Source organism: Syngnathoides biaculeatus, chromosome 17 (assembly GCF_019802595.1).
Source record: "Syngnathoides biaculeatus isolate LvHL_M chromosome 17, ASM1980259v1, whole genome shotgun sequence".
NCBI classification, from domain to species: domain Eukaryota; kingdom Metazoa; phylum Chordata; class Actinopteri; order Syngnathiformes; family Syngnathidae; genus Syngnathoides; species Syngnathoides biaculeatus.
This window is the reverse complement of record NC_084656.1, coordinates 7,026,430-7,049,906: the sequence shown is the minus strand read 5'-3', so window position 1 is coordinate 7,049,906 and position 23,477 is coordinate 7,026,430. Positions and strand designations below refer to the sequence as shown.

General features: G+C 42.0%; 2 protein-coding genes across 2 annotated transcripts in view; one reads left to right on the top strand and one right to left on the bottom strand.

The window, feature by feature from the left end:
* pum3 (pumilio RNA-binding family member 3) overlaps positions 1–23,477 on the top strand; it is a 45,568-nt gene that overhangs the window by 4,645 nt on the left and 17,446 nt on the right. The window contains exon 2 of the mRNA XM_061800424.1: positions 9,512–9,617. The gene's annotated coding sequence lies outside the window, so the exon portion shown is untranslated. The remainder of the gene's footprint in view (positions 1–9,511; positions 9,618–23,477) is intronic.
* LOC133490411 (cilia- and flagella-associated protein 44-like) lies at positions 1,445–23,461 on the bottom strand. Its single transcript, XM_061800428.1, has 34 exons — positions 23,186–23,461; positions 22,659–22,789; positions 17,489–17,651; positions 16,450–16,552; positions 16,141–16,357; positions 15,770–15,884; positions 15,504–15,668; positions 15,261–15,416; positions 15,139–15,186; positions 14,696–14,795; positions 13,818–13,912; positions 13,538–13,732; positions 13,223–13,333; positions 12,993–13,145; positions 12,648–12,830; positions 12,329–12,471; positions 10,739–11,018; positions 10,600–10,655; positions 10,289–10,451; positions 10,040–10,170; positions 9,485–9,690; positions 9,269–9,413; positions 8,975–9,152; positions 8,545–8,786; positions 8,162–8,372; positions 7,884–8,087; positions 7,565–7,754; positions 7,398–7,499; positions 5,295–5,425; positions 3,642–3,758; positions 3,317–3,518; positions 3,063–3,223; positions 2,302–2,436; positions 1,445–1,872 (listed from the first exon to the last, which is right to left on the bottom strand). The coding sequence occupies exons 1-34, from the start codon at positions 23,297–23,299 to the stop codon at positions 1,609–1,611; spliced, it is 5,310 nt and encodes a 1,769-aa protein (XP_061656412.1). The 5' UTR covers positions 23,300–23,461; the 3' UTR covers positions 1,445–1,608.

The following is a 23,477-nucleotide window of genomic DNA, read 5'->3' as shown; positions in this document are numbered from 1 at the left end:
CAGAAATCAGAATTACAGTGAAGAAAATAAGTATTTGAACACCCTGCTATATTGCAAGTTCTCCCACTTAGAAATAATGGAGGGGTCTGAAATTTTCATCATAGGTGCATGTCCATTGTAAGAGAGAGAATCTAAAATGAAAAATCCAGAAATTACAATGTATGATTATCAACAATTTATTTGTGTGATACAGCTGCAAATAAGTATTTGAACACCTGTCTATCAGCTAGAATTCTGACCATCAAAGACCTGTTAGTCTGCCTACTGTAGCAAATATTAACATTGGTTTTCTCAGGTCTTCAAATACTTATTTGCAGCTGTATCACGCCAGAACCTTGATATGCTTCTTACGGAGCCCCTCCTTGGTTTTTCTGGCTGTGTGCTTCTGGTCATTGTCATGTTGAAAGACCCAGCCACGACCCATCTTCAATGCTCTGACTCAGGGAAAGAGGTTGTTCCCTAAAATCTCACAATACATGGCCGTGGTCATCCTCTCTGTAATACAGTGCAGTCGTCCTGTCCCATGTGCAGAAAAACACCCCCAAAGCATGCACCCCCATGCTTCACAGTAGGGATTGTGTTGTTTGGATGAAACTCATCATTCGTCTTTTTCCAAACATGGGTAGTGGAGTTATGACCAAAACGTTTCATTTTGGTCTCATCTGACCACAAAACTTTCTCCCATGACTCCTTTGTATCATCCAAATGGTCACTGGCAAACTTAAGACAGGCCTTGACATGTGCTGGTTTAGGCAGGGGAACTTCTGTGCCATGCATGATTTCAAACCATGACGTCTTAGGGTATTACCAACATTCACCTTGGAAAGTCGTCCCAGCTCTTTTCAGGCCATTGACCAACTTTTGTTGTGTAGTCCTGGGCTGATTCCTCACCTTACTAAGGATAATTGAGACCCCACAAGGTGATATCTTACATGGGGCTCCATTCCGATTGAGATTGACTGTCATGTTTAGCTTCTTCCATTTTCTAATGATTGCTCCAACAGTGGACCTTTTTTCACCAAGCTGCTTGCCAATTTCTCTGTAGCCCTTTCCAGCCGCTTGGGGTTGTACAAATATTGTCTCTGGTGTCTTTGGACAGCTCTTTGGTCTTGGCCATGTTAGAAGTTTGAGTCTCTATTCAACTAACGACCTCAAACAGGTGCATCTGATTCAGGATAATGCATGAAGAGGAGGTCGACTTTTAAAGGCAGACTATCAGGTCTTTGAGGGTCAGAATTCTATGTGATAGACAGGTGTTCAAATACTTATTTTCTTTTTTAAATTGTTAAAAAAATCATACATTGTGATTTCTGGATTTTTCATTTTAGATTATCTCTCTTACAATGGACATGTACCTACGATGAAAACTTCAGACCCCTCCATGATTTCTAAGTTGGAGAACCTGCAATATAGCTGGGTGTTCAAATACTTATTTTCTTCACTGTAAGAAATGACATGAGGAAATATTAGCACTTCATGATCAAGTTATTATTATTATTATTCATCTTGACAATGTGGCAAATAATATAAATCGGACAACATATGATGAAGCACTTAATGGCCTTCTAAGGAATGACTTATTTGTTCTTTTGTGTTTATAACCTACATTCACTTGTCTGCCTTCCTGTCGTTACTGTTTAAAAATAGTGTACCTGTTTTCCTTATGTGTTTCTGAACTGTTCGGTTGTTCAAAGGAGCAAGTGGAGGCAGCTTAGCCTGACTGGTTTGAAGGGTGCACGCTCCTTTATGGGATAGAAGGCTGATCTCTCTACTGAGATTCTCCACTTGCTGGGCCTGCTTTCTCACCAGCTCTTGAAGACTCAAGATTTCCTTCTTGTCAGTTTGCCTAGTGGAGTCTTGAAGCTGTTTGCCCTGAGAACACACATGTAGTGTATCACAAGGGAATAAGTTGTTGACCTAAACAGCTGTGGTAATAGTTTCCTTAAAATATACTTGTCTGCATTGATGAAGAAGATAATGATGGGTAAAAAATTAACTCAGAAATCAAGAAAAACATTTAATTTATTAATTTATCGCTTGTCTTCACTAGGGTTGTAGGTAAGCTGGAATCTATTACAGAGAATATTCTAGAGTTACCCAGAGAAAACACACGGGCACGGGAAGAAAATGCAAGCTCCATACAGATAGAGGCCAGATTTGAACCCAAGTCAGACTCATTTCAGACAACCCCACCTCTTCCCCGAAGATTGTTGGGATAGCCTCCAGCACTCATAAGTGGCTCAGAAAATGGATGGATGGATGGATGGAGCATGCAATGTTATGACATCTAAAAGAAATTACAATTTTCTTCTGTCTTGCATCGAGTTTGTGCTCCAGCTCCTGCTTCTGCTCAAAGAGAGTGTTCAAGCAGAGAAGTCGTTCTGTATTGCTCCTTATCACCTCCATCAGAGCCTCACGAGCTTTTTCTACTTTTACCTATGGATAGTAGACACAAACACAAATACAAACATAAGAATGGAGGATCTGTATCCCTTTTATGCTGGAGCATTTTTACTGTGTCACAGTTGCGTTTTTAAGCTTCCGCTGTGGTTTCTATTACAAAAGAGGTTTTATTGAGCATTAGAGTCGATCAGTCGAATAGAAAAAAGGTTCTAGAAAGGAGAGGGAAACAAAGGCAAAAGACATGGCACAATTTGTAAACAGGATGAGAAAAGCAAATGATTACACATCTACAACAACCCTGTGAGGGAAGGACAGGACAAGATAGATTGTGCCCAGGGTCCACCACAGAGCAATATAGTGGATGGGACACATCCTACATTAAAGACCAAGCAACTGGCCACCCACTAGGGACCACAGGGACCCAATGCCATTCCCCATACCACCCACTCCACACAGCTGGTCATGAGAGGGGAGCCCCAATGCCAAGCAGTCATCCAGCCCCAGAAGGGTCAGGAGCGCCACTATGTAAGTAAGTGAGAATGCACCAAGAGCCCACCTTCCCCTGTTACTATGACTGCCAAGTCCCCGACTGGATGTTAAATCTTGTAAAGCTCATAAATACATGCATCCCCAAACTAATACACAAAAAGTCTGCATACATCCCATTGTTTGATTTCTTTGGAATATGCAGCTTCTTGAAGAAGTTTTTCCTGCTTCAGTTCCTCAACTGTCCTGTTACCGGACAGTGTCTGCAGAATTTCCAGATCCACCTCTCTTCCAAACCTTCTCATCATTAGTTGGTTGCAACGCTTCTGCAGCACTACATGAAACATAATCAGAATCAGATTAATTCTACGAGTGTGTCATGGTTCTGCTATTTGGGGGCCTGGATATCTGTCTACTTGAGTCTTACACTGGATCTCAGTGTTCATGTCCTTGCGTTCTTGAATCAGCCTGATATGCTGCTGCCGGGCTTGAGTGTAAATTTCTGTCTGCTGCTTCTTTTCGACCTCCAACTGCTTCACTCGCTCCTGCAGACGTTGAAGCTCTGTTTTCTTGAGTAACAAAGCCGAACCAAGGTCTGGAGGCGTTTGGACCGCAATATCAAACCCAATCTTGAAGAAAAGGGAAAGTAAATAAGTTGGTTGCAGAAAATCAATTGAAAGAAGACACTCATGAATACTGTATTATCACTTGTCTTGGAATTATTGACTATACCTCACACTACTATTTTTTACCTGATGCACTCTCAGAGGAACCACAACATCTAGTTGGTTCATCATCTGCTGTTTCTCCCTGTTGACTCGGTCCAACTCATCCTCTGCTGACCTGCGACCGATTTTCACTGGTTTAAGCTGCAAGTTCAAACAAACAGACTTCTGTGTGTGTATATTCTGTGTGTGTGTGTCTGTACATATATCCATCCATTCATTATCCAAATCGTTTATCCTCACAAGGGTTGCAGTAGTGCTGGAGCCTATCCCAGCTATCTTCAGGCAGGAGGCAGAGTACCTCCTGGACTGGTTGCGACCCAATCGCAGGGTACATAGAGACAAACAGCCACCCGCACTCACAATCACACCTAAACGCAATTTAGAGCATCACATTAATGCGTGTTTTTGGGATGTGGGAGGAAATCGCACTGTCTGGAGGTAACCCATGCAAGCATGGGGAGAACATACAAACTCGATACTGCCGTGGCTGGGCACAATGCGTGAACATCACGTTGCAGGTTTCTAGAAAGCTGCAACGCCCGGCCCACAGTCCTTGTATTTAGGGTTGTTGACAACGGTCTACAATCCCTTAGCCAATCAGGACGCAGAACATGATGCAGGGTTTCCTGTCGAATCAGGATACAGAACATAATGCGCATTCATACGCTATAAAAAAAAAGAGCCTGCTACACTGTAAAAAATTACCCAGACAGAAAATATAATACCGAGGCCACGTAAGGTGGTACTTCATGACAGGTTAACTGATTAGCACATCTGCCTCAAACAGGGTTCAAAATCCGGCCCCACCTGTGTCGAGGTTGCACGTTCTCCCTGTGCCTGTGTGGGTTTTGTCTTGGTACTCCAGTTTCTTCCTGCGTCCCAAAAACATCCATTCATACAGTTTCTGAACCGCTTATCCTCACAAGAGTAATGGGGATGCTGGAGCCTATCCCAGTTATTGACGGGTAGGATGCGGGGTGCACCCCGAATCTGGTTCCTAGCCAATCACATTCACATATAAACAACCATTTGCACTCACATTCACACCTACCGAGAATTTAGTCTTCGATTAACCTATTATGCATGTTTTTGAGAGGTGGGAGGAAACCGGAGTGCCCAGAGAAAACCCACACAGACACTGGGAAGACATGCAAAATTCATTCGATGACCGTGCAAACCCCAAAAACATTCATGGTAAATTAATTGAAGAATCTAAATTGAGTTTAGATGTGAATGTGAGTATGAATCGCTCTATGTGCCCTGTCTGTTGGCTGGTGATATTTCAGGGTGTATGCTGCCAAAATTTAGAGTCCTCGACTAACCTAGGATCCATGTTTGTTGGATGTGTGAAGACACTGGAGTACCTGGAGAATAGAACACCCCCACATGCACTGGTAGAACATGCAAACTCCACCCCAGTCCTCAGAACTTTGAGGCAGATTTGTTAACCAGTCATTTTTACCGTGTCATCTTGGGAGTAAAAAAACTTATGAACTATTATTTGAAAGATTAAATTTTGAATTATGAACTAAACTACTTTGTAGTTCATTTGTGGAATGGTAAACTGAAATTTGAACTAGTTTGTGTAGAAAATTAACTTTCCCAACACATCCAAACCCTATGCATACACACAAGCCAGGAAATCACGTCCTAGGTTACATTTAATGAGCTCCTGACCTTCTTAACAAGGGAGTCTCTTTCCTTCTCAAGAACGTCAGCACTCTTCTTCTCCTCTGTCTGCCGTTCCTCCAGGTCCAGTCGACGTTCACGGAGCTGCAGTATGTGTGCAAACAGCTTTGGCTCACAGCCTGTGACCAAAAGTACAACCAGAGGATTCATTATGCATTACCAAGGGTTGTGTGATCCAATCATTAATATATCATTATTACTGAACAAATACAAATTACCCTCACAATATGTCTCATAAATACACTGAGTGCTTGGAATACTGATTGAGCAATTGTAATAGTGTATCATCAGAACTTGCCAATCGAGCATTTCCCTGCCATGTCCTTGGTGTGGAATGATTAAATGTCATCAGTTAACCAAATACTACGTTCAAAGGATCTTGTCAAGAATTTCAGTCTGCAAAGTTACTGTGTAAACTCCACAAGTTTTTGTCCAAGTGAAGTCTTGGTATGGTGTATATACTGTACTAAACTAACTTACTTTCGACTTGTCCCGTTAGGGGTCGGCATAGCATGTCATCTCAGATGAAGGCTGATTTGTTTGGCACAGTTTTTACGTCGGATGCCCTTCCTGACCCAACTCCTCAGGGGGAGCGGAGGCCCCAAGTAAGAAACGAACTCACAACCCCTGGTTTACCAAAACAATGCTCGGACCTCTGAGCTATGGGGGCCCCCCTTGTGGTGTATATACTGTATAGTGTATAATTGTCTAACCTTATATAGCACTTGCCATCCTGCATCTTAATTTTGTTGGTACCTGGAGGTCCCAAACGACTCAAAATTTGAGTCAAGTCAAATCGTAATCTCCAACGCTCACTGGTGCGGTTCGAAGCCAAGTGTGAAGCAGATGGGATGAGAATCAGCACTTCCAAATCTGAGACCATGGTCCTCAATCGGACTATTATCCTCAGTTGGAAAAGGGTGGCATTCCCTCTGCAGGTCGGGGATGAGATCCTGCCCCAAATTCACCATTGAGGAACTCTTAAATTCCCTTGCTACTTCATCAGCACTCCATTCATCTTGGACTAAGTATGCTGTTGCTCAATTCTGTCCCTGAAAGCATTCTTTTCAACGAAATGCTTACCAATCGTTGTTTCCAAAACGAGCCGTATGGTGCTCCATGCGTCTGACTGCTACTTCATGACCAGCCATTTCGTCTCCATTTGAACGTGTGTGCTGTCTAACTGGGTCAAATTGCTAACCTTTAACGCCTTGATGAAGCTCGTATTCTTCACCGTCTTTGTGGGACTCTTCAGAATAGTGTTTATCACTCGAAATATCGGAAAATTCCTCGTCATTCTTGTTGGATTAATTGGATATAAAGTTCTCATATTTGCTTTCTTGGGTTTTTAATGCTTATGTGATGCAATGGAATCAAGAAGCACATTGGGTGCCATGGAAACTTTGCTATGATGTACTTTAACAATGTGATGCAATCAATTTACATTGGGTGCCGTGGAAACACCAGACAGTGATGCAGAAGACAACAAAGACTGACGATATCCAGAGGATGGTGAAGAGATCGCAAAGACTCACATGGACTATTTTTGTCACGGTTGCTTTGTTTGTCACAATTTGTTTTGTGTGATGCGGACCACCCGAAGTAATAAAAAAGTGGAGACGTGAAGATGTGATTAGAACTGGTCAGAGATTGTGAAAGACACATCCCACGTTCTCCTCGCGAGCCAGAAGTTCCTCTTGTCTTCTTTCCTTGATAATTTTACTTTAAATGTCCGAGGCTGTTAAAACCTGACAATTCTCACAATGTACTCCAATGGTCGCCGTGTTGTGACCTTTAGTGACGCATCATGTGTAGTCATCATAATTCCGCTGTTGTTTTTTCTGGCGGATCAAGCATTGTGCAATCATTTGTTGCCGATAATTGAAAATTAAAAAGTTTCCTTCATAACGAATTTCAGATTTGAATTCTGAATTCTTAATTAAAAAATTTAAAGAAAATTCTGAATTAAAAAAATTAAAAACTACTATTAGCAAAAAGGCATTGGGTGCTGACATATATTTTAAATACAGCAGCTGACATAGAGCATATTCAACAACCCAATCCACTGAGAATGAAAAGGAAACTATTGACCTGAAGGGCATTCCTCTACAAATGCTTCTCCATCCATTGGATCCCAATCATCATCGTCATCCCAGTTTTCATAATTGTCAAAGTCGTCCTCGTCCTCTTCTTCTACAAAATACATTAAAAAAATAACACACCACAACTCCCACTTACAATCTGAATCATCCCCTCACCTTCACCTGGCTTCTCCTCCTTGGCTCGTTTTACTTTCCTTTTGAAAACTTTTGTCAGATACTCTTCAAATTTGTTGTCATCACCCAGTGAAGCCTGAAAAGCTTTTGTTACAGCCTTCTCCTTCTGCTGGATCTTGGTTATGTCTTTATACTTCAGTTCCAGCTCTTCCTTACATTCTTCCAGCTTGGACTGTTCCAGAAGTATGAAACAAATAAAAAAAAAAATCTGCATTTTTTAAAATCCAAAATTAAGAAAATGTACCACAGGAATGAGTCATGCTGTAATAGTGAAGCACTGCAGGTGAGAATTTTTTTTTACCATCAAGTTGTTCTCCTCCTTCACATGTGTGTCAAGCCTCTCTTGCAGACTATTTTCACTCTTGTCAACCTCCTTGAGGAGAATCAGTTCCTGATAGAGTGTCAGCTGACGGAGTTTTCCAAGTTTTAGCCTACAGTCCAACATCTGTACTTTCTGAAGGCACATCAGGTGCTCCTTATCAAACTGATGCACCATCTTCTCCATCTAGTGAGTTTGGCAAAAAAAAAAAAATAAATAACCAATTTTACATTTCCATTTTATAACTATACACAACACACCTTTTCCAGGAGGGAGTCTTGCGTGTACATAAAATTGTTCTCTTCCTTGCTCAGCTGAACTGGTTCCTTTCCTTTGGGATCCTCTTTTCCTTCAGTGGCTTCAGATAACTCGGACATGTCTCCCACTCCCTCCATTTCTTCCATCTCATTTTCCAGTTGTTTAAGCAAACTTATGCCTCCCTCCTGATCCTCTGGCTCTGTGCAGCGAAACCTGTAGCAGGTACGTTTTTTTTTAAAAAAAAATTATGAATAATACAACAAACCATTTTCAGAACAATGCAGAAAATGCAGTTTGATCCTTCATCTCTTTCCCATGAAGTAACTGCTGAACGGTATATTTGAAACCGTAGCTAATGTGACATGACAAAGATACAGACTCCTACCTCTGTTCCCTCAGCACCCTGTACCTCTCTAGGATGGTGGGTGTGCATTGTGCCATTTTGTCTTTGATTTCTTGTGGATGTATAGTGGGAAGGCGTGGTTGATGGTGTTGGAGATGGGATGGAAGAAGACTCTGAAACCTCTGGAACTGCTTAGCCTCAGCCCGCAGTTTTGATAAAAGGAGAAGTTTGGAGTCACGCAAGGCGACAATCTCTGTGTTCATCTCAATCTGTTTCTGACGTATCTGGTTGGATGGATGCAATGATTTCTAAAAGTCATGCCTGTATTTAGCTGATACATTGTCATACAGATCACTGTAAAGTTACATGCAGATCATTATATCAGTTACATTTGTAGTTACAAAAGAACTTGGAGCAAGGTAATGCTGAGAATTATACCAAATGTGTACAATAATATGATGTATGTGCTTACGTTGCCCTCCAGGTCAGTGATTTCTGCTTTCTTTCTGTCTGCACTCATTCGTAAGTGTTTTGGTACAGTGAAGTTTTTGTCTGTTTTAAGTTTCAAGTCTCCAATGTTTTCTTTGGCTTCACAGATGGCTTGAACATCTCGTGGATCTTCACAGTTCTTCATGGGTTTCTCTGTGTAACTGAGATGCCAATGAAGTTGCATTAGTTTCAACAACAGTGGTTGAAGGAATATTTGGAGACAGTTTTTTGTGTGGTGTGGAACTAGCACAAAGTTCTGCAATGGTGCCGCACTCACAATTGGTCCCATTCTTGCTTTCTCTTATCAATCTTGGCTCGTGCCTGTTCAGCTTTCTCTGCAGCTTTTCTGAGCCTCTCTATCTGTCGATCTGCCAGTTTTATCCCAGAAGATCGGATCACCAGAGAATGTGGCATATATTCCTCTGATGAGCACAAATGACCAATAATTCATTAATTTACATTATTGGACATGTAAAAGAAATACTGGTCTCACCATCTGTTTCACTACTGTTTTTAACAGTGTGATCTCTGGATTTTCTGCGTTCAACTTGAGCAGTTTCATTGCTGTTGGCCTCTCTGTAACTGCTCTGCTGTTGGACCTCCGCTGAAGAAAGTGCTGGAATATGGTAGGTAGAGACTCTGTGGTGAGTGCCAATGCCAAGCACACTGACTATGTTAGTCTCCAAAGAGCCTTTGAACCTAAAAGCAAAACACCAAAAAAGGCTTTTCACTGTGATTTTAGGCTTGTATACGGTCTAGTTTGTGTTTTCACATTTACAGCCTTTACAAGATGCTTCAATTTATAGGTATTACAATCACTTATCGCTTAAATTTAAAAAAAAAAATATTTGAGAACATGTAGGAGGAAATTCAGGAACCAACAAATACAGAGGGGAAATGATTCAATGACTAGGCGGAATCCATCTAAATCAAAAAATAAATACTGTATTACAGTTTAGCTCGAGAAAGAACTTGTGACTGGGGAGAATTTGAAGTGGTACGAGTATGTCACAATGTGAGAAAAGCCATATTAGTGATTAGTCAGTACCAGTCCTGTAATTTTTTTAGTGCTATATGAGAGTGTTGCTCTTTCCAGCTCATCTGTTCTTGGACCTCTTTTATTTTTTGGCTCTTCTCCTTCTCAAACTGTTCTTGAAAACAGTCATCCAGCTGCAATTCCTGCTTACAAGTGCAAATACAAAATACAAATTACAAAAGAGGTAGGAAACGATTTTAGTTGTGTTCAACTTAATTTTGGGTTTGTCCTTCTTCTTGTCAAAATTTTACTGTGTGGTACCGCAATTGTCAGCCGGGAATGTTCCGGTAGGTCAAGGTTCTCCTCGAGCAATTTCTTGAATGAACTCCGAATCGCAGCTAGCCTTCCCCGCTTCTCAGATTTTTTCTTCTCAGCTTCTCGAGACTGATGGTCTTTCTCTAACTTCTGTTTGACCATCTCTATGCTGGGAGGATGGATTAGAAGATTATTCTTTTTTTGTTGGATGATGGATGAATTTGAATGGCTAAGTTCATGAAAGGCACAGTGTATATTACACTGCTACTCAATGCATAGAGACGGCAACATTCAGTAACAATCGATTCATACTCAACCTGTCAGCTGCCGGGTCATCAATGTCCTGAGCCAAAGCCTCGTTCTCAAGACTGACCTAGGTGAAGGATCACAATATAATACTTTTGACATGCTACAGTTGCTTATGTGTTGAAGTCTTAACGGAGAGAGTTGACTCACGCTTGGAGAAGGAACCATGGCCCTTTTTTTCTCCAAGTCTTTTTCCAGCTCGTCATGAGGAAGCAATTCGAAGGAGAATATGTTCCCATCATCGCCTGCTGTCAACACAAACTGGTCATCAAAGCTGCAGCAGATGTGCCACAGGTGTCCATAACTGCTGTCATGAATGCTCAATTCCCAGTATTCCCCCATGGAGGTTAGGGTCTGGGTGTTTGGATCAAGAGGGTAAACTCGGATGGAGCCTGAGTGCATGCCACATAGCATCAGCTGCCTGTTGGAGCTTTTACAGGAAAAAAAAAAAACACCATAAGCCTGACCTGATTACTATAGAGCAGGGCTGCCATGAGTACCGGAATATTTAGAGTATTTCCAGTAGAAAGACATGCTTGGATTTTTTTCTCCCTCTGGAATATGTTGATTTGACTCATTCACTGCCAGCCCTCCCAGTTTGATATGATTGGTATTATACAGTAATGGCAAGAAAGAGCTCAATTGTGAAATTGGAGTGGCTTGACTAGCACCACATGGTTATGTCAAAGAAGTGCGAATTAATTGCACACAGTAATTTCAAACCGTGCAAACACAACAAAAGAACGAGAAGATTGTGACAACTTCAGAAAAGACATGCTAGTATAGAAGACAAAATTCCAAAAGTGTGAGATGATTTCAGACTGAGGAGAAAGGGAAATATTTTCTCATGCAAGACACAATGCAATGGTAAAGGCAAGATGAACGTCATACACATCAGTGACTTTAACTTTAATGCACACAATGCCAGCCCTATAGAGGGCTCAGGCTTCTCTTAATTATGACTACTGTTGAATTACTGGCCAGCCTGTACGACGGCGATGAGTGTGTAGGACTATGATATGACTTCATTCAGGGTGTTGCTTGTCAGTGTAGGGGCATCATATCTGGATGTGGCTGCACTGTGAGTCAAGTATTGTCAGTCTTCTTTTTCTTTCGCCTTGTCCCGTTGGGGGTCGCCATCGCGTCTCAGTAAAAATAAATAAATTGCTTTGTGGCAGTTTTTCAAAGAAGATATTTCAATATTTGCCTTTCTTATCAAACCGTCTTCATTTTCATTTTAGTTTAATTAGTCTGGTCTAAACTCTTAAATGCACAGCCAAGAAGTGACTGTATTATGTTTTCACAGCTAAAAACCCTAGCTGCTCCAATGGCATTGCACAAAAGCTTCCTTATGCTTTTTTTTTTTTTTTTTTTTTTTATGAAATGTTAAGAAGGAAAGAGGTTCAGTTTATGAAGTTTTTTCTTATTACAGTAATTTTTAAAATTTTATTGGTATTTTAAATTGGCTCAATGAGAATAGTCCAAGAAAGAAGAAATAAATAAAAAACAGCTATGACTTTTTGAAAAAGAAAAACAATTGGTCATCCTTTTTAAGTGACATGGCTCTTTTTTTCTTGTGCATTCATAATTGTTCTTTAACTTAGCAAAAATATAACTGCTCTGAATAGCAGATTATTTAATCACCATTTTAGTAAGATACTGGAAAACTAAAATATTCAGTGACTGCAGCCCTACTATGGTGTAAAACCTTTTTACTCTTAATTCCTTGAATTGTCATACTTGAAGGTGACTGAACAAATTGGGTCATCATCAGCATTCAGGACAGTCAGGTAGTCAAATGGCTCATCTTGATGTTTCTTTTGATCCTCATCTTGATTCTCAGAAAACTTGCAATGATACAAGAAACCTGAGTCAACCCCTCCCTGGAGACAAAAGAGTTAGCATAAATTAGGCAGATAAATAAAACAACAGGAAATGACCATATCCTGTCATTGCAGTTCAATTCGTTCAACGAGGGTGCATTGCTTGATAGTTGACCATATCATCTGATCAACAAATTGGTCATAATCTAAATGGTCTTTATGTAATGTATCCACACCATAGAGAGCCAAAAATGGCCTGGCTGTGAGTAGAAACCACAGTGAAGGGGACTATGAGGGTTAGAAATGAAAATAGGGGGTAAATCCTCTTCCAGCTTCTCCTCTTGTATGACTTGGTGCTCCTCTTGCTCTTTCTGCTGTTTCACCTGGAAAACTGGTCGTCGGGCTATATCCTCTTCTCTCTACAACCCGTGGAAATATACGTCATGAGTTTTATTTAAGTATAACAAAAAATGGTAGCAGAAATTTGCAATTTTTTTATCTTATAAATTAAGAACCATTGATGCTCCAAATACCAATAAATGCTGTACATTGTTAAAAACCTCACAAAAATGAAGGGAAACCTTAATTTGAGATTTGATGCTCTTGAAGCTGAAGGATCTTCTAGGCAATTCCAGAAGTTCGTAGGATTTTTTTGGCTTCAGGGTAGTGTGTTCAGGACAAGGTACCTCCACAATATGACCATTCTGACACAGGATTAACAACCTGTTTTCATGCTGTGTAAGAGTGGGAATTGGTTTCTTGATATATTTTGCAAGATTCAAAATAGACTGCCCTTTAAATAGAAACTTACATGAGACAGGGGTGACCACTCCAGCATTTTTACTGGTCCGGGAACACGGACAAAACCGATTGGCTCATATTTTTCTCCAACCGTAAAGAAGAACACAGTGCAATCTGAGCTCTGAGGACGAGTAAGAAAAGACTTGTGACAGCGTACAAATATGAACAAAAATTAGGAAAAAAGCTCTGTGACTTCTTCAGTTTTGGTTTCAGCTCGATTTTTAGGAAAAGTCCTCCAGAGAAAATAAAAACCACATCCTTATGAGCTTGAGTCTTGTAATCAAATAATGTACAGCATTCTAAGTGGATTATTAAAGGTGCTTACCCCTGTGGCTAATATTTTCCCATTGCCCTCAAATGCGACAGAGGTGACAGGGCCATTATGAGGCTTGAAGGCTTGTTTGAGTCGAATGTGGGCATCTGCTTGATTGTTGTGCATTCCTTTGGTGTCAAAAAGCTCCAGTAAGCGGACCACCCCATCTTCAAAGCCTGTCACCAGTAAACCTCCACTATGGTTCACCTGCAAAAAAAACCATCTCCAGTTGTTTATTTCATCATTTAAGTTTTGTGGAAATTAAATAGCATTAATCTACATCCATACTTACTGAAAGTGGGGCCCAGTGCAGAGAGGTTCCACCCTGATTGAATCGGGTACTAATGAGTTCTGTTTTTGCCAGAAAGTCAAAGACTCGGACTGAACCTGGAAATTGAGTTTATTCAGAAATGTAGCAGGTGTGTTGTGACAAAATTGTTGGTAAGTACTTTTTCGATAAAAAGAGAAAAATCCATAGTGGCAAACTGAAAAAAGTAATACTGTCGCAAACTCTTCTCAAAATGTCCATTGGTGAAAATTAGGCACTTTATCAACAGAACACTGTACATAAAGTGAGTTCTGGCAATGCTGTGCAACATCTTGTATCTGTGCGTGGTACAATAAAATCTCAAGCAGTTCAAAAGATTATGGTTACTACTGCCCATTATCAGAAAGCTTAGTCTCAGCCGTAGGTTATGGACCCTCCCAGCAGAATCATCTTCTTCTTTTCCTTTCGGCTTGTCCCATTGGGATATTGACATAAAAAGATAAAAAGACCCAGGAAATGGCTTAAAATATTGGACTGTTTCGAGGGTCCTAATGAAAAAAAAAAAAGCTTGCTCCACAGGTATAAAAAAAAAAAAATGGAAAAACAAATAACAGCTGGACCGCAACAATAATAAATGCTGTTAATTATTACTTTTGTCAGTGATCATTGTGGATTTTTCTGTCTTGAGTGGAAAGATAGCAACAATTTTGGATTTGTGTAGGTACTGCACAAATAGAAATAGTGACTCACGGGATCAAAGAAAAGGTTGATGGATGTTGTGAGGGATGACATGAGGACAGTGGGTGTTAGAGAGGAAGATGCACGAGATGGGGTTAGTTGGAAAAAGATGACTCGCTGTGGCGAACCCTAACAGAACAAGCCGAAAGGAAAAGAAGACTCACGGTCCAGAGCAGTAGTGGCCATGAGATGACTTTTCTTTGACACATCAAGACCCTGTATTGGTCCAGCATGGAAAGATAATAGACACTCTGGATCAGGAGTCTGCATACAAAGATTTCAGTTAAATAAAGTCACTTAAGTGTCAAGTTGGAGTAGATTATTCACTACAGCTGAGCAGATGATTCTGAACTTGCATTTTCTCTAAGGGTGTTTTAAGTAATTTGTGACTGGGATGTTCACAGTGCTTCTTTTAAGGAGTGGTTATGGCAAACCTTTCAGTTATACATATTGACAGTCTTCTTAGCGTGGATTATTTGGCCAATGTCTATTGGAATTTGTACTGTTGAAAAATAAGGTATTGTTCACCCTACATGATCTTTGATCATTTCAGTTTGATTCATAAGTCACGGAAAACAGCACTTTTCTGAATTGTTTCGAGTCTCACAGCATATGTGAATGAAAGATCCAGTTTCCAAATAGCGCCATTGGAATCCTACAAAAAAAAAAAGATCAGGTTTTAATTTCTCACAGGGTGAGGGTGAGGGAGAGATGACTGGTGATAATGACCTGGGCAAACCAAACAGTTGAGTCAGGCTGGGAGCTTTTTACAATTGAGGAGAGGCATACGTGGCGCCCAACCACCATCTCATTCATTGGCTCCATCTCAAACTTGCTGTTTTCACTGCTACTCTCTGCATTGTCAATTGTCTCGAAGTCCCAACCCTGCATGCTCACAGGAAAGTTAAAATATCAGTCTGAACCAACAGGATAATCGCAGCCTTTCAGCAATGCCAGTTAGTTCAGCTTTACCCGAATCACTCCATCAGACCCAATGGTCATCAGTTGTCCATCCTCCAAAGCAAAAGGCTGGACAACCCCTGCATGACAACACTGTCCTCCCTTGCTGCAGAGCTCTGCTTTAATGGAATTTCCATTCCACAAAAGCAGGTTTCCCCAGTTTGTGCCAGACACCACCTGGGTAGACAGACATTGATCAAAGGCCCAATGTTTTTGAACCACATAGGTTGGTGTTTATACTGTATAAACCCAACCTATCAGACCAGCAGGGCACAAACCTTTCCATCGGGAAGTTCTATGTAGTCTTCAATATCTGTAGCTGCAGTTTTTCCAAAATGGCCAATAAGTCCTTCCAGTTTGAGACCTGTAAATGTGCTGGCCATTTTCCAGAACCTGGGGAGGCACAATATTTGAATCCTATATGTACAAGGAACAAACTCATGTAATTTTGTTGTTAAATTAATTCATTAAATTCAACACAATAATTGCCATCCTCCCGGGTAGGCGTGCGGGAATTATAAGACAGATCAGAGACCATGAAAGTGGACATTTGAACCACAAGATGGAAAGCATGATTTGAAAGATTTCCATGACAACTCCAACAACAAAACAAGTATATTCTAGGAGGGGAAAACTTTGTGTCACTTACTTGATGTGTCCAGATCCTGATGATATCAGTAGTTCAGGGTTGTATGGGGAGAAGCTCACTTTGTAAACCTCCTGAGAAATGGCTTTGCACCTGAGCAACACCTCCTCCTGCCTCCAGTTCCACACTGTCAGCATGTAGTCTGGTATACAGCCCAGGCTAGCCAGAAGACTCCCGTCACTGTTAAAGTTCACAGAGCTGAACCCACGCTGTGCACCATCTACACACACGCACATACAAGAATATATGATCGGCATGCAACACAGGCATGCAAGAGAAATAGCACGAGTGATTAATGTTGGTTCTATTTACCTTTGAGAATACGATATGCTTTTAATGAAGGATATTCATATACTATCAGTATAGGCTTGTTCCCCTTCTCACCCACAATAAAGTATTCTTGACTTGGGTGTACCTACACATGCACAAACCAAATATTAATTAGCCAACACATAGTGGTTGCACGAAGGGACACATTGCAATGATAGAAATCAGACTGAGGGGTCTGAACACATTAATGTCCCAAGGATTTTCCCGGTTTGAGAGCTTGAAGGCAGCACTCCATATTTAAACTAGCACCTTGACAGGAACATCTATCCTTTTTCTATAGTGCTTGTGCACTCCTGGACCATTGCAAGGGTTGGTACCATTTTTGTCTGAATTTGGGAAAGCATCCTGCCATTTACATAATAACTGTGATGACAACATCCAGTATATTCCTTGATTGCAGAAATAGTATATTCCCTAACTGCATAAACGGACTTTAGGAACTAGATCAGTTGGTTACCACCAGGATGTGTCTTGCCTCTAATGGTTGGGGATGACGGTTTCCAGGCCTAGGAGAAACAAGTGGTTTGCTGGGAACCTCTGGCAGACTCCATTTTCAGAGTCCTGTCGCGTCCAAAACTTCACCAATGATCTTGGAGGAGGCGGGAGATATTCAGTACAAGTGAACCAGTTGGAGCCAACTAGAGCTGTGGCCACAAGTTGGTGGGTCGCTGTTGTAGTGGTACTCCCCAAACCCTTAGTCAAGATGAAGATGGAGTTGTTTCTGCCTGTTTGATCTGTGGGTGCCAGCAGGCTGAGCAAATTGCGGATATTTTACCAACTGGCAGCTCAGGTGTGGGAGTAATTCACCCTCAAAACTGTGTGCTAGGTATGGGTCACTGCTAACCTTGACTTGTTATATTGTGGAATGGTGAAGAAAATTTCTTCAAGGACCTCAATTCCATGTGTTTCATAGAGGAAACAGAGTGTGCTGTCCTAACTCTTAGGCTCAAGCCGCACAGTGTGTGTCTTTGCGCCCTTATAATTTACATTGTATTACTTTGTATATTCCCCTCATTCTTACCCCAATTGAACCAATTCCACTGCCACTACAGGACCGGATATATCTCTGATACTTGGTGGAAACATCAAACAGGATGACCAGCTGACCAGCTATAAAGAGCACAGTTCTGTCTCCCAGCAGCTGCAAGTTTGCTCTGCGCCTACAGTCGTAGCCAAAGGAGTGACTTCAAGAGGAAGGAATCAAGGATCATGATCAGATTAATTTAAATAATTTACTTTATGTACTCATAACATGAAAACAATGCAGCACTATGGGAGGCACGAGACAGTGCAAACTGTTGTCCCAAGACCAGATAAATGCAGAGGGTTGCTTCATGAAGAGAATCCACAATAAAACTTTGGCAAACAAATATGAGCGTTCATCAAAGAATCCCATGCGAAACGGTCATGCCCTGGGTTAAAATGGTCCGCCCATGGTACTCGTTAACATACAGGGCGCCAGTGAAGATTCAGCTAAAGGGCTTGGATACGAAGGAGAGGAGAAAAGCAGGTTCTCTGGCAGGAATAGAAAAGGAAAGCTCAGAGCTCACAACTGAGTGTGGGGACTTTGAATGTTGGGACAATGACAGGCGAAGCTCATTGGTTGACATGAATAGGAGAAATGTTGATGTGGAACCAAGAGAGCAGGTGGAAAGGCAGTAAGGCTATACATTTAGGGGCAGGGTTTAAATTATTTTACTATGGGGTAGATTGTGAGATAGGTGGAGTAGGGGTTATTTTAAATTAAGAGTTAGCTAAGAAGGCCTTGGAGCTGAAGAGTATCAGATCGAGTTATGAGGCTGAAACTTGAAGTTCAGGGTATTACGTGTAATGTGACTAGCGGCTTAGCCCACATCTAGAATGAGACATAGATGACAAAGAGTAATTCTGGAGGGAACTAGATGAAGTAGTTCTGAGCATTCCAGACACAGAGAGACTTGTGGTTGGTACAGATTGTAATGGTCATGTTGGTGAAGGAAACAGGGGTGATGAAGTTTTGGGTAAGTAGGGCATACAGGAAAGGAATTTTGAAAGGCAGCTGGTGGTAGACTTTGTAAAAAGGATGAACATAGCAGTAGTGAACACTTTTTTCCACAAGAAGCAGGATCATAGGGTGACCTACAAGAGAGGAGTTAGAGGTATGCAGGTGAATTACATTTTGTGCAGACGATATAATATGAAGGGGTTGACTGACTGTAAGGTAGTGGTCCGGGAGAGTGTGGTGAGACAGCATAGAATGGTGGTGTGTAGGATGACGTTGGTGGTGGGGAGGGAAGTTAAAAAGCCAAAGGTAGAGCGGAGCAGCACGTGGCTGAGAAAGAAGAAAGAAAGACTGTTGTGCGGCTTTTCTGAAAGAGGTGAGACAGGCTCTTGGTGGATAGGAGGAGCTCCCCTGCTACAGCCAAGGTGATCGAAGAGACAGGCAGGAGACTACTTGTAATTTCTTCTGGTCGGAATGAGGAGAAGGTGACTTGGTGGTGGAACCTCAGAGTACAGGAAGTCATAGAGGCTTGAGAAGAAGCAGTGGGAGACTGAGAGGACTGCGGAGAGGAGAAAAGAATACATTGAGATGCAACACTGGTCAAAGTTGGAGTTGGTGAAGGCTAAACAAGAGCCATGTATGCCAGGTTGGACACTAAAGAAGGAGAAAATAATTTCTACTGGTTGGTGAGACAGAGGTAAAGAGATGGGAAGGATGTGCAGCAAGTAAGCGTGATTAAAGATGGAGATGGAAATGTTTTGACTGGTCACAGTAGTGTGAAAAATAGATGGAAAGAATACTATGAGAAGTTGATGAATGAAGAAAATGATAGAGAGGGAAGAGTAGAAGACGCAAGTGTGGTGGACCAGGAAGTGGCAATGATTAATAAAATGTAAGAAGGCACTAAAAAGAATGAAAAATGGAAAGGCAGTTGGTCCTGATGACATACCTGTGGAGGTATGGAAGCATTTTGAAGAGGTGGGTGTGGAGTTTTTAACCAACTGGTTCAACAGAATGCCAGCAGGTGAGAAGATGCTTGAGGAATGGAGGAAAAGTGTGCTAGTTCGCAGTTTTAAGAACTAAGGTGATGTGCAGAGCTGACGGAACTATAGAGGAATAAAGTTAATAAGCCACACAACGAAGTCATGGGAAAGAGTGGTGGAGGCTAGACTCAGGACAGAAGTAAGTATCTGCGAGCAACAGTATGGTTTCATGCCTAGAAAGAGTACCACGGATGCATTATTTCCCTTGAGGATGCTCATGGAAAAGTACAGAGGATGAATGAGAATCTAGAGAAAGCCTATGACAGTGTACCATGAGAGGAACTGTGGTACTGCATGCATAAGTCTGGTGTGGCAGAGAAATAGGTTAGAATAGTACAGGACATGTATGGTGGCAGCAGAACAGTGGTGAGGTGTGCCGTAACAGAAGAGTTCAAGGTGGAGGTGGGACTGCATTCAGGGATCAGCTCTGAGCCCCTCCTTGTTTGCAATGCTAATTGATGGGCTGACAGATGAGGTCAGAATGGAATCCCCTTGGAGCATGATGTTTTACAGATGACATTGTGATATGCAGTGAAAGCAGGGAGCAGATGGAGAACCAATTACAAAGGCAAAGACATGCACTGGAAAAGAGGAATGAAGATTATTAGAAGAAAGACAGAATACAGATGCAATAATGAGAGAGGTGGAGGGGGAAGAGTGAGGCCACAGGGAGAAGAGATATCAAGGGTGGAGGACTTCAAATACTTGGGGTTAGCAGTCCAGACCAATGGTGAGTGTGGTCAGGAAGTGAGGATATGGGTCAAAGCAAGTTGGAACAGCTGGTGGAAGGTGTTAGATGGGTTATGTGACAGAAGTGTCACTGCTAAGATCAAAGGCAAAGTTTATAAGACAGTGGTGTAGCCAGCCATGATGTACAGTTTAGAAATTGTGGCACTGAAGAGAAAACAGGAAGCAGAAATGGAAGTTCTCTCTAGCAGTGAGCAGATTGGAAAGGATTAGAAATGTGCTAATTAGTGGGACAGCCGATGTTAGATAGTTTGGACACAAAGTTAGAGAGAACAGACTTTGATGGTTTGGACATATATAGAGGGGACGGAGTCAGTAAATAGTATTAGTAAAACGGTGATGAGGAAGAAGCTGCCAGGCAAAAAGAGTAAAAGGATGACCAAACAGAAAGTTGATGGATATTGTGAAGGAAGCCAAGAAGGCTGTTAGTGTTACAGAGGAAGATGTAGGAGATAGGCTGACATGGAAAAAGGTGAGGTGGCATGGTGGCTGGTTAGAGCGGTGGCCTCACAGTTCTGAGGACTGGAATTCAAATCCCGGCCCCACCAATGTGTAGTTTGCATGTTCTTGCCGTGCCTCTGTGTGTGTTATCTGGGCGCTCTGGTTTCTTCCAACATCCCCAAAACTTGCATTTTTGGAGACTCTAAATTGCCTTTGTTGACTGTCTCTATGTGCCGTACGATTGGCTGGCAACCAGTTTGGGGTGTACCCTGCCTTCTGTCCAATGATAGCTGAGATAGGCTCCAGCACTCCCACGACCCTTGTGAGGATAAGTGGCTCAGAAAATGTATAGATGGAAAAAGTTGTCGCACTGTGGCAAACCCTCATGGGACTGGGCAAAAGGAAAAGACTCCTAACATGAAATCAATGCTGTTTTTTATCGTGACAGTAACGTTGTCAGTGTACATTGCAGCTGCTACAACCTTCGGGAACAATCTTGGGAGAACAAGACGTGGACTAATTTCAACGGTGTTTCTCTTTTGTTTGTGGTTTTTGTGTGTTAAATATAAGAATTAGTGTCTAGACTAGACATTGTAGTTTCATTTTCTATTACTATGGGCCCATTAATTCTGCAAGGGTTAAATGTTTTTGTAATGTTTGTTCCAAAACTCAGTTCTTAGCTGACTGTAGCCATCATCACGGCTGTTTACATTCCACCAGATGCTAACACTAATGCTGTGCTCCCTCTCCTGTTAAACGTCATCAATGAAGAGCAGCAGCCCCACCTGGAAGGCATTCACATTATAGCCGGGGACTTTAATACGACCAGTCTCAAGACTGTACTCCCAAAGTTCTACGAGCATGTTAAACGTCCAACAAGAGGTGAAAACACTTCAGACCACATGTACACCAACATTAACCATGGCTACAAAACCACACCCCTCCCCCACATTGGTGAGTCAGACCACATCTTTCTGCTGCCTTCCCTTCACACGTCCCCCTCAGATGCAGATCCAGGCCCACCACAAAGACTCTAATAACCTAGCCTGAGTCTGAATTTAGTGAACTTCAGGATTCTCCACCACACAGATTGGGGCCTATCTGAACACCAGGACCTGGACAGATACACAGAGGCTGTACTGGACTACATGAAGTTCTGTATGTGGGTGTGTGAATAAAAAATATTTGTGCATTACAACTCAGCCTTTACCACAATCATACTAAATTAGACATACTGGGCCTCCATCCTCTCACTTGCTCCTGGAACAAAGACTTTGTGACCAACATACCTCAGACTGTGAGATACAGCTCCCACCTTTTCTCCACCTGCACCCAGAGCACTGGCTCACTTAAGGGCTGCATGCTGAGCACCCTCCTCTATGGTCTCTACACCTTTGACTGGAGATCAGCCTACAATAATAACATCATCAAGTTTGCTGATGACACAACAGTGGTCAGGCTCATCTGGAAGGGAGATGATGCAGCCTACAGTGTGGACGTCCAGAAGCTCACAACTTGATGCTAAGACAACTATCTGACACTGAACATTAAAAGAACAAAGGAGATCATTGTGGACTTCAGGAGGAACAGATCTGATCCGACTTCAGACTTCCTCTCATTTTTCCTCTTACCGCACTATTAAATGTGAAGACACTGATTTCAACATTTTGGCATTATAGTGTATGCATTGTTTTACACATCTATTTTTACTTATGTATTTTTATTCTCATTTTTATTTATTTTCAGCTTGCTTTTATGTATCATCTGATAAAGGAAAATTTCTATCTCGTTGTACAATGAAATAGATGGCATTCATTAGTTCTCAGTGATTTAGTTCTTAAAACACAGGCCACTTGATCAATTTTACAGCAATAAATCAACAAGTAAAAGTCATGAACTGCAATTAGCTTTCTTGTTTGTAGGCAGGTGGGCAAACAGGTAAAATCATAACCTTTATGGCTAATAGGTTAGGAGGATACGAGAGATTCAGGAGGTTCTCTGGGATGTCAGAGCCGGGGGTGATGAACGGTCTCGAATACAGCTGCTCGTATTTGTAGTACATGTCTGAAGAGAGATGTTTTTCCTCAGCTGCTGTGATCACAATCATCTTCTGTGACAAAACATTAAATAACAGTTGTAGCCAATCATTATGTATATTTTTACAGAAGGCAACTATTGTCACGACCCATCGGAATGGAGATAGGACCCAAAGGTAATTCGGGAAAAACGTTTATTAATCCAAGGTCGGGGATCGGGGATGCAGTCAGGTATAGCACCGGTAATCAGGACGTCGAACTGACTGGGATGAAAGATCGGGCGAAGAGATTCATAATCGAAATAATCTGAGTCATAGTCAGGCAGCCGGTCATACAAATCAAGGTCCTCCTCATAGTCCGAAAAATCAGTCCAAAAGAATATGAGGTGCTGGACGGGTCGTGGTCGGGACGTATTCGTAGCTCACCGGCGGAGCGTATGACACGGAAGCGGAGGACGTCATGGAGCCTACCCGGATCAGACAAACTTGGTCCTCTGGCAGCCGGTCTACCTTGCGTCGGTCCCAGCGACGCCGGGTCTTTCCTGCTGGGTCCTGTTTTGGCCAGATCGTTCTGTCACGACCCATCGGAACGGAGGTAGGACCCAAATGCAGGAGGACACAGGAGACGCAGAGGTAATTCGGGAAGAACGTTTATTAATCCAAGGTCGGGGATTGGGCAGGCAGTCAAGTATAGCAGCGGTAATCAGGACGTCGGGCGTAGAGAGGTCAGCGGGCAGACAGGAGTCGGTACACACAGGAATAC

Excerpts from the sequence above, each read along its gene's own strand:
- LOC133490411 (XM_061800428.1), bottom strand. The coding sequence starts at position 23,299 with ATGGGTCGTGACAGAACGATCTGGCCAAAACAGGACCCAGCAGGAAAG. Across the intron at positions 16,553-17,488 it reads GTGGAATTGGTTCAATTGGG|GTACACCCAAGTCAAGAATA; the intron begins GTAAGAATGAGG and ends GTGCATGTGTAG. Across the intron at positions 9,691-10,039 it reads CTAAAAAAATTACAGGACTG|GTTCAAAGGCTCTTTGGAGA; the intron begins GTACTGACTAAT and ends TTTTGCTTTTAG.